The sequence below is a fragment of the Somniosus microcephalus genome, chromosome 21 (assembly GCF_052327205.1).
Source record: "Somniosus microcephalus isolate GS21.2 chromosome 21, FLI_Smic_1.0, whole genome shotgun sequence".
Taxonomy (NCBI): domain Eukaryota; kingdom Metazoa; phylum Chordata; class Chondrichthyes; order Squaliformes; family Somniosidae; genus Somniosus; species Somniosus microcephalus.
In genome coordinates this window covers 80,668,753-80,682,331 of record NC_141007.1, presented here as the reverse complement: position 1 = coordinate 80,682,331, position 13,579 = coordinate 80,668,753, and the positions used below count along the sequence as shown (strand labels likewise).

The 13,579-nt window shown below is 50.8% G+C and overlaps 1 protein-coding gene across 1 annotated transcript in view; it reads left to right on the top strand.

Moving 5' to 3' along the window:
* Nucleotides 1-13,579, top strand: part of aanat1 (arylalkylamine N-acetyltransferase 1) — a 55,922-nt gene that overhangs the window by 23,973 nt on the left and 18,370 nt on the right. Inside the window, exon 3 of the mRNA XM_085964042.1 lies at nucleotides 8,714-8,868. Coding sequence (XP_085820168.1) covers nucleotides 8,714-8,868 — 155 coding nt within the window. The remainder of the gene's footprint in view (nucleotides 1-8,713; nucleotides 8,869-13,579) is intronic.

Below are 13,579 nucleotides of genomic sequence, written 5' to 3'. Positions count from 1 at the left end.
TGCCAACGCTGCTCTCGGCGGTCCTCGTGGCAATGGCGGTGCCTCGCATGTTTCTGCGCGTCTCTCTCTCCCTCTCTCCGATGCTGCTCGGCCCCTGAACACCGGCTGCGCCCTGTGCGCTCTGCCCTCTCTCTCCCCCGTCGACGCTGCTCGGCCCTTTGCTGTGCCGCTCGGTCGGGCTCTAGCTCGCCGCTGTCCGGGAAGGGTCTGCGCACTACCTGTTGCCAGCCCGTTTCGCTGGACCACCTCGACTGGAAAGCCAAGCCTGGCTCTCGACAGCCTCCCCCGCAATTCTCGAGTCTCTGCTGGATGACTGGGCGGCTGCCCGTGGTCGACGCCCGAGTCTCTGGCCTTGACCTCCAATCCACTGATCTCCAGGAACGAATCCCCGGGAGGTGATGCAGAGTTGCAGGTAGGTTCGAACCTGCCTTGTCGCCAATGTTGCATCCGTGTATAATAAGACACAGACTGCAGGAGAACGGTACAACAGGTGTTTACTCAACGTGGCTCACACTGCAACTGATCTGTACAGATCACTACTCAGTGCTATATACAGGTGTGGTCACTGCCGGTACTGCAGTATACATGAGCTGTAAAACATAGTTCCCCCCTTCAAGGTATATACATTATACAGGCAAGTGGAGAGTATTCCATCACATTCCTTACTTGTGCCTTGTAGATGGTGGAAAGGCTTTGGGATGTCAGGAGGGGAGACACTCGCCACAGAATACCCAGCCTCTGACCTGCTCTTGTTGCCGCAGTATTTATGTGGCTGGTACAGTTCAGTTTCTGGTCAATGGTGACCCCCAGGATATTGATGGTGGGGGATTCGCCGATGGTAATACTGTTGAATGTCAAGGGGCGGTGGTTAGACTCCCGCTTGTTGGAGATAATCATTGCCTGGCATATGTGTGGCGCGAATGTTACCTGCCACTTATCAGTCCAAGCCTGAACGTCGTCCAGGTCTTGTTGCATGCGGGCATGGACTGTTTCATTATCTGAGGAGTCGTGAATGGTACTGAACACTGTGCAGTCATCAGCGAACATCTCCATTTCTGACCTTATGTTGGAGGAAAGGTCATTGATGAAGCAGCTGAAGATGGTTGGGCCTAGGACACTGCCCTGAGGAACTCCTGCAGCGATGTCCAAGGGACTGTGATGATTGGCCTCCAACCACCACCACCATCTTAATTTGTGCTGGGTATGACTCCAGCCAGTGGAGAGTTTTCCCCCCCAATTCCCATTGACTTCAGTTTTACCAGGGCTCCTTGATACCACACTCGGTCAAATGCTGCCTTGATGTCAAGGGCAGTCACTCTCACCTCACCTCTGGAATTCAGCTCCTTTGTCCATTTTTGGACCAAGGCTGTAATGAAGTCGGGAGCCGAGTGGTCTTGTCGGAACCCAAACTGGGCATCAGTGAGCAGGTTATTGGTGAGTAAGTGCTGCTTGATAGCACTGTCGATGACACCTTCCATCACTTTGCTGATGATTGAGAGTAGACTGATGGGGCGGTAATTGGTTGGATTGGATTTGTCCTGCTTTTTGTGAACAGGACATACCTGGGCAGTTTTCCACATTGTCGGACAGATGCCAGTGTTGTAGCTGTACTGGAACAGCTTGGCTAGAGGCGTGGCTAGTTCTGGAGCACAAGCCTTCAGCACGACAGCCCGGATGATATCAGGGCCCATAGCCTTTGCTGTATCCAGTGCGCTCAGCTGTTTCTTGATATCACGTGGAGTGAATCGAATTGGCTGAAGACTGGCTTCTATGATGGTGGAGACCTCAGGAGGAGGCCGATATGGATCATCCACTCAGCACTTCTGGCTGAAGATGGTGGCAAACGCTTCAGCTTGTCTTTTGCACTCATGTGCTGGGCTCCATCATCATTGAGGATTGGGATATTCATGGAGTCTCCTCCTCCAGTTAGTTGTTTAATGGTCCACCACCATTCAAGACTGGATGTGGCAGGACTGCAGAGCTTTGATCTGATCTGTTGTTTGTGGGATTGCTTAGCCCTGTCTATAGCATGCTGCTTCTGCTTTTTAGCATGCATGTTGTGTTGCAGCTTCCCCAGGTTGGCATCTCATTTTTAGGTATGCCTGATGCTGCTCCTGGCATGCTCTTCTCCACTCCTTACTGAACCAGGGTTGGCCCCCTGGCTTGATGGTAATGGTAGAGTGCGGGATATGCCGGGCCATGAGGTTACAGATTGTGGTGGAATACAGTTCTGCTGCTGATGGCCCACAGCACCTCATGGATGCCCAGTTTTGAGCTGCTAGATCTGTTCTGAATCCATCCCATTTTGCACGGTGGTAGTGCCGCACAACATGATGTAGGGTGTTAGGCTAACTGGCCTATAGTTTCCTGCTTTCTGTCTCCCTCCTTTCTTGAATAGGGGCGTTATATTTGCAGTTTTTCAATCCGCTGGGACCTTTCCAGAATCCGAGGAATTTTGGACGATTATATAGTAATCAAATCCTCTTGTAATAAAGGCCAACATAAAATTTGCTTTCCTAATTGCTTGCTGTACCTGCATGTTAACGTTCAGTGATTCGTGTACAAAGACACCCAGGTCCCTCTGAACACGAACATTTCCCAATCTCTCACCATTTATAAAATACTCTGCTTTTCTATTTTTCCTACCAAAGTGGATAACTTCACATTTCTCCACAATATATTCCATTTGCCATGTTCTTGCCCACTCACTTAGCCTGTCTATATCCCCTTGAAGCCTCCTTGCATCCTCCTCACAACTTACATTCCCACCCAGCTTTGTATCATCAGCAAACTTGGATATATTACATTTGGTCCCCTCATCCAAATCATTGATGTAGATTGTGAATAGCTGAGGCCCAAGCACTGATCCTTGCGGTACCCCACTAGTTACAGCCTGCCAACCCGAAAATGATCCGCTTTTTCCTACTCTGTTTTCTGTCCGTTAACCAATCCTCAATCCATGCTAGTATATTACCCCCAATCCCATGAGCCCTAATTTTGTTTAATAACCTCTTGTGTGGCACCTTATCGGACACCTTCTGAAAATCCAAATATACCACATCCACTGGTTCCTCCTTATCTATTCTGCTAGTTACAACCTCAAAAAACTCTTAACAGATTTGTCAAACACGATTTCCCTTTCATAAATCCGTGTTGACTCTGCTCAAACTTATTATTATTTTCTAAGTGCCCTGTTACCACGTCCTTAATAATAGATTCTAGCATTTTCAGGCTAACTGGACTGTAGTTCCCCGTTTTCTCTCACCCTCCTTGATATACCTATCAATTCGTCCAATGAAAAGCGACGAGTTAGGAAAGTAACTATAGGTTTTTATTGACTAAATAACAGAGCCCACCCTCATGGGTGATCGGATCCAACAAGGAGGAATACCAGCCAGTCGACTACCTTTATACCTGGGCAGGTAGGTGGAGCCATGGGCGGAGTCAGCGGTGGTCAGCCCAAGTATAACAGCGCGACAAGAGGCGACCTCGTATAGTGATACAACAGTGAGAACAGTGATAACAATATAACAGTGATAACTATAGTGTAACGATAGTGAACGATAAAAGTGGTTTACCACATTCACCCCTTCTTTAGATTTGAGTCCAGCGGGGTGAAGTGTACTACCAGTTCTGGTATGTCAGTCTGTCCGGAGCCCTCGCAAGCCTCTCCGATCGTCGCAGCGGCGGTGTTGCATTATCCGGTGTTAATGCTGGTGTCTGCGTGGCCGGTGAAGGCTCGTGGGGTTCCGGCGAAGGCTCGTGGGGTTCCGGCATGCCGTCTACCTGGGCTGGGATTGGGGGGGTGGTGGGGGGGGGTAAAGGTGGTGCCTCCGGAGTGCCCGAGGGTGCGAGGTCTCGTAAGGAGACAGTATCCTCCCGCCCGTCTGGGTAGGCCACGTAGGCGTACTGGGGGTTGGCGTGCAGGAGGTTCACCCTCTCTACCAGGGGGTCCGTTTTATGGGCCCTCACGTGCTTTCGCAGCAAGACGGGCCCCGGAGAGGTCAGCCAGGTTGGTAGAGTGGTTCCTGTAGTCGACTTCCTGGGGAAAACAAACATTCGTTCATGGGGGGTGGCGTTAATGGCAGTGCAAAGTAGTGACCGGATGGAATGCAGCGCTGTCGGGAGGACTTCCTGCCAGCGGGAGGTTGGGAGGCCCTTAGACTTTAGGGCTAAGAGGACGGCCTTCCATACCGTCGCATTCTCTCTTTCCACCTGGCCGTTCCCTCGGGGGTTGTAGCTGGTGGTCCTGCTTGCAGCAATACCTCTCGCTAGCAGGAACTGATGGAGTTCCTCGCTCATGAAGGAGGAGCCCCGGTCACTATGTATATAGTTTGGGAACCCAAACAAGGCGAAGAGGTTGTTCAGGCATTTGATGACCGTGGTACTGGTCATGTCTGGGCAGGGGAAGGCAAAGGGGAAACGGGTGTACTCATCAACGATGTTGAGGAAGTACACATTACGGTCAGAGGACGGGAGGGGCCCCTTAAAGTCGATGCTCAGGCGCTCGAAGGGGCGGGTGGCCTTGATCAGGCTTGCTCTGTCCGGCCTAAAGAAGTGCGGTTTGCACTCGGCACAGGTCTGGCAGTTCCTGGTCATGGTCCTGACCTCCTCGATGGAGTATGGCAGGTTGCGGGCCTTAATGAAGTGGTAAAGTCTGGTGACCCCGGGGTGGCAGAGGTCGTTGTGGAGGGTCTGAAGTCTATCACTTTGCGCGCTGGCGCATGTAATTCGTGACAGAGCATCAGGGGGATCGTTCAGCTTACCTGGCCGGTACAAGATATCATAATCATAGGTGGATAGTTCGATTTTCCACCTCAATATCTTGTCATTCTTGATTTTGCCCCTCAGCTTGTTATTAAACATAAAAGCGACCGAACGCTGGTCGGTGAGGAGGGTAAATCGTTTGCCTGCCAGGTAATGCCTCCAGCGTCGTACCGCCTCCACAATCGCTTGGGCCTCCTTCTCGACCGACGAGTGTCGGATCTCAGGGCCCTGTAGGGTCCTTGAGAAGAAGGCCACTGGTCTCCCCTCCTGGTTAAGGGTAGCGGCTAGGGCGAAGTCAGATGCATCGCTCTCCACTTGGAAGGGGATGGACTCGTCCACTGCGTGCATTGTGGCCTTGGCGATGTCTCCCTTAATGAGGGAGAAGGCTGCGCACGCTTCCTCCGTAAGGGGGAAGGATGTGGACTTCATGAGGGGTCTGGCTTTGTCTGCATAATTGGGCACCCATTGGGCATAGTAGGCGAAGAGCCCCAGGGTTCTCTTCAGAGCCTTTGGACAGTGGGGGAGGGGTAGCTCCATGAGGGGACGCATTCTTTCGGGGTCGGGGCCGATGACTCCGTTCTCTACTACACAGCCGAGGATGGCAAGGCGCGAGGTGTTAAACACACATTTCTCCTTATTGTAGGTGAGGTTCAGCCGTTGGGCCGTACGGAGGAATCTCTCCAGATTAACGTCATGGTCCTGCCGGTCGCGGCCGCAGATGGTGACGTTATCTAGGTAGGGGAACGTGGCATGCAGCCCGTTCTGGTCAACCATCCGGTCCATCTCCCTTTGGAAGACCGAAACCCCGTTGGTGACGCCGAAGGGAACCCTAAGGAAGTGGTAGAGGCGGCCGTTCACCTCGAAGGCTGTATACTGGCGGTCCTCAGGGCGGATAGGGAGTTGGTGGTAGGCCGACTTAAGGTCGATGGTCGAGAATACTCGGTATTGTGCAATCTGATTGACCATGTCAGATATGCGGGGAAGGGGGTATGCGTCCAGCTGGGTGTACCTGTTTATGGTCTGGCTGTAGTCGATGACCAGGCGATTTTTATCGCCGGTCTTAATGACCACGACCTGGGTACGCCAGGGGCTGCTGCTCCCCTCGATAATGCCCTCTTTCAGGAGGCGCCGCACCTCATAGCTAATGAAGGCTCTGTCCCCGGCGCTGTACCGCCTGCTCTTGGTAGCGACGGGTTTGCAGTCGGGGGTTAGGTTAGCGAACAGGGAAGGTGGCGGGACCTTGAGGGTGGATAGGCTGCAGGTGTTACGCGGTGGGCGGTTTAACATCCGCTGGTTGTCGACTGTGAGTGGGGGGAGGGGTCCACCGTATGCTAGGGTGACACTTTGGAGGTGGGATTGGAAGTCCAGCCCTAGTAGGACGGCAGCGCAGAGCTGGGGGAGGACGAGGAGTTTAAAGTTTTTATACTCCGTACCCTTAACCGACAGGGTCACAGCACAGTAGCCGCTGATGTCCGTGGCGTGGGACCTCGATGCCATCGAGATTCGGTTGCGCGTTGGCAGGACAGGGAGGGAGTAGTGGCTCACCGTGTCTGCGTGGATGAAGCTCTCCGTGCTTCCGCTGTCGAACAGGCAGGTCGTGGCGTGGCCGTTTACTTTGATGTCCATCATCGACTTGGACAGGTGATGCGGGCGGGCTTGATCCAGAGTGACGGAGGCTAGTGTGTAGTTGAGCGAGTCGTTGTCGTCTGCGGGTGAGGCGGTCGTCGGGTCCGGAGGCACGGTGGCAGTCGAGCGTGGTGGGTAAAATGGCGTCTCCCACGAGGTTGGACAAAATGGCTGCCCCCATAACTCACGAGGCACTATTGGTGTCGGTTGCCTTGATCAAAGATGGCCGCCCCATGACTCACGTGTGGGGATGCTGGCCTCTGTTGCCTTGAAGGAAGATGGCCGCCCCCACAGTTCGCATGAGGCACTGCTGGCCTCTGAAGATCCACTTCTGCAGGCCTTAGCAAGGTGGCCTTTCTTCCTGCAGGTTGAGCAGGTGGAGTTCCTAGCTGGGCAGCGCGGCCTCGGGTGTTTCTCCTGGCCGCAGAAAAAGCAGCCGCGGGGGTCCGATGTCGGAGCCGGTACCGGGGGTGGCGGTCCCGATCGGGTCCGGGACGCCGACGCTGAGGTAGGTCCCGGGGGCGGCGCGGTGAAGGGTATTGTGGTAGGGGTCGGGCCCGAGTCCCAGGGTCGCGAACAGTACCTGGAAAACGCCTCCTGGTCCCGATGGGCCACCTCCAGGGAGAGAGCGAGGGCTGCAGCTTTGTCCAGGTCGAGGTCCCTTGCTTCCAGTAATCGCTGCCATGAGTAGTCGGACCGTAGGCCTTTCACGAAGGCATCGCGGACGTTGTCTTCCGTATTTTCTGCCGCCGTTACTGCTTTAAAGTTACAGTCTCTGCCGAGTGCTTGTAGCACCCGTAAAAATTCCTCCACCGGCTCCCCTGGCAGTTGCGGGCGGGACCTTAGGAGGTGCCTGGTATACATGGGGTTTACCGGGGTTTGGTACTGTCTTTTCAGCCGGTTGATGGCGTCCTCGTATGTTTTAAGGTCCCGGATGAGCGCGAATACTTTAGGGCTCAGTTGGGCGTTCAGGACTCTTAGCTTGGATCTCTGAGGCACGCTGGACTCTTCCAGGTAGGCTTCAAAGCAGCCCAGCCAGTGATCGAAGTCGAGGGCTGAGTTCGCTGCCCGTGGATTTAGATCCAGGTACGGTGGTCTGAGGGCTCGCAGCCAAGCCGGCTGCTGTGACTGTTGTGGCTCGGCGTCTGAAGGCTGCTGTGGCTGTTGTGGCTGGGCGTCTGGCTGGTCAAACATCTTAAAATTTAGTCAATAAAATTGATATACCTATCAATTCGTCCAATGAAAAGCGACGAGTTAGGAAAGTAACTATAGGTTTTTATTGACTAAATAACAGAGCCCACCCTCATGGGTGATCGGATCCAACAAGGAGGAATACCAGCCAGTCGACTACCTTTATACCTGGGCAGGTAGGTGGAGCCATGGGCGGAGTCAGCGGTGGTCAGCCCAGGTATAACAGCGTGACAAGAGGCGACCTCGTATAGTGATACAACAGTGAGAACAGTGAGAACAATATAACAGTGATAACTATAGTGTAACGATAGTGAACGATAAAAGTGGTTTACCACACTCCTTTCTTAAACAGTGGATTTACATTTGCTACCTTCCAATCCGCAGGAACCGTTCTAGAATCTGGAATTTTGGAAAATGACAACCAACGTAACCACTATCTCTATAGCCACCTCTTTCAAAATCCTAGGATGTAGGCCATCAGGTCCAGGGGATTTATTGGCTTTCAGTTCCATTAATTTCTCCAGTACTATGTTTTTACTAATGCTAATTTCTTTTGCTGCTTTTAAATTTACTCTTTCCTGAATCCTCCCACCCGGCACTCTCCTCCACTTCCAGGTCCTCATTCTCACTAGTATTCAGTGCATCACCCAGTGACAATCCATTTGACTCACTAACTACTTCCTCTCAAGTTGGTATCTCTGTGTAGGTAAGGTTGGTGACAACATGACAAGAATTGTAGATCTGGAAGTGGCAGCAGATGAGGACCTAATGTTATCCAGGTGTTCCTTTAAGTGGCCGATGTCCTCCTTCCAGGAGCACCCCCTCACCCACCCCCCGCAAGATGTGAAACACAGAAGACCTTGTTTCGCGAGGAACAGTGGGCATAATTTTGACTGTGCAATAGTGTAAAATGGGCAATAGTGAGTCGGCAGTGTGTTTTACAGCTCTCCCCATTATTTTCATTGAGAGCAAGTAGTTAAGATGTTAAGGAGCTTTGAAGTTGCTATTCCAAAGAATGTGTCGTTTTTGTTTGAATTACAGTTGCGATCACAATACGATACCTCCACATTCAAAACTTTTTTTGCAGTTGGTGTTTGGTTTTGTGGCATTTATTTATTTTGTGTTGCAGCATTTATTTCCGTCTCTGGTGACTGCCCTCTACATCTTGATGAAGTTCGTCATTTCCTCACTCTGTGCCCTGAGCTGTCCCTGGGCTTGTTTGAACAGGGGAGACTGGTGGCTTTCATCATTGGCTCTCTCTGGGATAAAGAGAAGCTGTCTCAGGTATGGAGCATAGAAACATAGAAGATAGGAGCAGGAGTAGGCCATTCGGCCCCTCGAGCCTGCTCCGCCATTCAATGCGATCATGGCTGATTATCAAAATTCAGTACCCAGTCCCTGCTTTCTCCCCATACCCCTTGCTCCCTTTAGCCTTAAGAAATATATCCAACTCCTTCTTGAATATATTTAATGTATTGGCCTCTACTGCCTTCTGTGGTAGAGAATTCCACAAGTTCACAACTCTCTGGGTGAAGAAATTCCTTAAGAAATATATCCAACTCCTCCTTGAATATATTTAATGAACTGGCCTCCACAGCCTTCTGTGGCAGAGAAGTCCACAGGTTCACCACTCTCTGGGTGAAGAAATTCCTCCTCATTTCTGTCCTAAATGGCCTACCCTTTATCTTTAGACTGTGTCCCCTGGTTCTGGACTCTCTGACCATCGGGAACATCCTTCCTGCATCTAGTCTGTCCAGTCCTGTCAGAATTTTGTAAGTTTCAATGAGATCACCTCTCATTCTTCTAAACTCCAGCGAGTAGAAGCCCAATCGACCCAATCTCTCCTCATACATCATTCCTGCCATCCCAGGTATCAGCCTGGTGAATCTTCGCTGAACTCCTTCCATGGCAAGAACATCCTTCCTCAGATAAGGCGACCAAAACTGCACACAATACTCAAGATGTGGTCTCACCAAGGCCCTGTACAACTGCAGCAAGACATCCTTGTTCCTGTACTCAAACCTTCTCACTACAAAGGCCAACATACCATTTGCCTTCTTAACCGCCTGCTGCACCTGCATGCTTACCTTCAGCGACTGGTGCACAAGGACACCCAGGTTTCATTGCACTTGCCCTTCTCCCAATCTATTGCCATTTAGATAATAATCTGCCTTCCTGTTTTTGCCACCAAAGTGGACAACCTCACATTTATCCACGTTATAGCGCATCTGCCATGCTTCTGCCCAATCACCCAACATGTCCAAATCATCCTGGAGTTTCTCGACATCCTCCTCACAGCACACACGCCCACCCAGCTTTGTGTCATCTGCAAACTTGGAGATATTACATCTAGTTCCCTTGTCTAGATCATTAATATATATTGTGAATAGCTGGGGTCCAAGGACCGATCCCTGCGGTACCCCACTAGTCACTGCCTGCCACTCGGAAAAGCACTCGTTTATTCCAATCTTTGCTTTCTGTCTGCCAACCAGTTCTCTATCCAAGTCAATACCTTGCCCCCAATCCCATGTGCCTTAACTTTACACGCTAATCTCTTATGCGGGACCTTATCGAAAGCCTTCTGAAAGTCCAGATACACCACTTCCACTGCTTCTGTAGGGGGGCATCCTTTACCTGGTTTACAGTAATTTACCTTCCTTTACCTGGTTTACGGTAATTTACCTGGTCAGGCAGCCTTTTGTTTCACAGACTGAGACCAATACCAATCAGCGGTTTCGAATCGCTAAACCCACCCTTCCAGTTCTGACTGGAGGAACTTATAATTAATGATATATTAAAAACGGACAAATGATCTGGATGTAAGAAAGTCAAACTTTATTAACTAAATAAACTACACCACACGATCAATGTAATCACGATAAAATTGCTTAGATAGGGGAGGAAAAACGGGCATAACGAGGGAAAACGACTAAAATCACAATTTTAATGAAATCCCACTTTACTCCCCACCCCTATGCCTATCCTAAGTTGCCTTGTGGAAAGTCAGAAAAATATATGCTCACCACTATAATGCCAGCTCCGTGCCCCACGAGATCTTCACTGTCCTGAAGTAAAGAAACACCCCAGTGTTTTAAAAGTAAACTGCTGGTGTTTTAAGTTCTTCAGACAGACTCCCATGCTGTAGAGAAAGGCACACGGAGGCAGGCCAGAGAGAGAGAGATGCTTCTCAGGAGCTATCTTTATATACCCCAATTTTGGGGCCAAGATGTTCCCGCCCAAATCCAAGTTCATCTGGTTAAAACAAAAGGGATCCAACTGCCCTATTGTCTGGGATGGGTTTCGAATAAAGCTTGGAGTGGTTTGAATGTGTCTTCATTCTGGGGCCGAAATGTTCCCGCCCACATCCGGAGTTTTCTGGGCTAACAAAAGGGATACAACTGCCCCATTGTCGAGTAATGGGTGATTCAAACCCATTCATTCTTAAACTGTTCCTTTTCTTAGTCTAAAAAGTCTCTTCCGTAGTTTAGGTGTGTTTCATTGTGTGTGCTGGGGTTTGAATGGAGTTGGATTACTATGTAGACAGAAACCGATTCTCTTGTTGTCACTCGAAACCGCAGCCTAAGTGGATAATCCTTTGTGTCAACATCCTTGTAAATAAACATCGATTGTCTCTGGAGGGAGGGGAAATTTCCCCTTTTGATTGACAGAATTTACCTGCCACTGCTTCACAGACACAAAAGCTGCTTCCTTTGTCCTTGGCCACACATTCCAATGGCCATTTTATCCCTGGGCAATTTACCAACCTCAAGAGTGCAATTTTTAATAAAATTCACTGTCTTAAAGTGTGCGAAATTTGTTTTACAAAGTTCTTTGATTCCGGTGTTGCCCAAGTGCTGCCTAGCTCAACGCAGCCTTTTGCGGTTCTGGGCACATTTTAAAACACTGTCCAACCCAGAGGCAATTTAAATCACGCAAAGTCTTCGTCCACGATGTGGATTAATATTTCCCGATCTTCGGGACTGAGGGGATTTTGCAAACCCCTACATTCCCCCCTTTGGATACTTCCAACTTGCTTGTAGTATCCACTTGAAGAAGTGAGCACAATTTTCTGACCCCCGACAAACAACCATCCCCTGTATTTACCTATAGCTACCTATCACTGATCCCCCGACCCGTCTATTCCCCTCAAATCCGAGAAAGACCGTGGTACGGTAGGCATCTACAGATACATCAGTTACAAAATGTTACAAGGGGTCTCATACCCCTGCACCACTTGTTACATTATAACATATTCCAAAATGTTGCAATCTTGGTTATACAATGTAATCAAAATGATCCCAAGCACGGAGAGGGTCCTACACCTCTGCACAGCTTGGAACTGTAAAACAAAATGCAAAAAATCTTCATTAAACATTTGAAACAAAATGCTGAAATAAACCCCGACCATCACATGCCAATGATGGCTCGCAAAATTTGAGTGGGTATTGCTCCTCCCACCCGGGCAGTAAATGTTCCTTCCACCCCCCGCCCCCCCTTTTTAATGGTCTTAAACTTTTAAAACATACAGAATGGATCTTACAGAACAGTCTGATCTGCCAGCCCCGAGCCGTTCCCTTGTCCCTTTATGGAGGCGGGGTACCCCTCATGTTTCACAGACCGAGACCGGGGAGTATGGGATCGCGACTCCCAGTCCCTCCCCCTCCTGTCTTCCCTCGACTGGCTGCAGAAAATGATGGGTGCCTGTGTGGTGGCTCTCACTGGCCCCACACTCAAACTTGGATCCCAGATCCGGCCACCCACTCATCCTCCCCAGCCACACTTACTCTCCAACTTTGCCCGTGGGCCCCGGGTGAGTTCCTCCCTTCCCCGAACGCACCCACGCGACTCTTGGGTCTCCCCCTTCCCTTTACAATCTTTCCCGGGCCATCACCACCCACTCCCGGGGAACATGTCCCTATCTGACAAGGTGCCCGCGCTTCCCCACCATGACTCCTCAATAGCGAGGTCTCCCGCAAGTGAAATTCGGTCAGGATAGTGCTGGGTTGGGGGCCGTGCCCCCACCCAGCTGGGGCCATCTCTTCCGCGTAGGATGAGTAGGCAGGTTCCTCCCGACCCTGTCCGGTTTCTCCCGAAGGTCGCTGCGGGGTCTCCTCCTGGATTTGTCCAGTGGCGAGGTGATCCCCAACATTCTGTATCCATATCTTCATTCGATGCCCAGCTCGGGCTGGGCGAACAGAGCTGCTCCTTTGTCCACTCTCCTGCAAAAAAACTTAAAAGGACATGCAGCCAGGTCTCTCACTGACCGGCTGCCTTAGGTGGAGACATGGTCGGGTCCCTCGACCTCGGACCAAAATACAAGCATTTGGCACACTTATAAACTTAAACTTTAAACTACTAGTTATATCAAAACTTAAAAATTCAAACACCTTAAGCAAGCTATAAACATTGGTTACTTAAGACAAAGCTATAATACAAATGCCGCCCGTCTCCGGGCAGGCTAATCTCTGGAGTCACTGTTGCAGATTACTGCTGCCTGCAGCGAAGCTGGACTGATTCCAGCTTTATATCCCTCGCAGCTTATGGCTGCTGATTGGGGACCTCTGCCCTTTGGCTTCCCCTGTTTCGGGAGACCGCCCTACTCCACTGTAAAGTAGGTGACCATCTTATTTCGGGCTTGCGGACCCGCTGAGACCTTCTGAGGGGCGTCTCTGTGGGGGAAACTTTGGCTGACGGACCCTGAGCCCTAGCTGGCTGGGAACCTTCTCCCCCTGATGTAAACAGCCCGCACTGTATAATATACCTGGCAGCCTGCCGGTACTCCGGGTTTGTCTCCGTTTCCCTATCCACTCCTGTACTGGGGGCAGGTATTCCCTCACCACCCGCTGCTGGTGGCTGAAAATCTTCCTCTCCAGGTCCAAAACCTGTTACCAGCTCCTTCCTTATGTCCCCTGCAAGAGGAATTACTATCCCTTCCCCCCCCGAGTCCCACATCATAGGGGGAACCACTCTAGAAGCAGGCTGGGAAGCTTGTCCC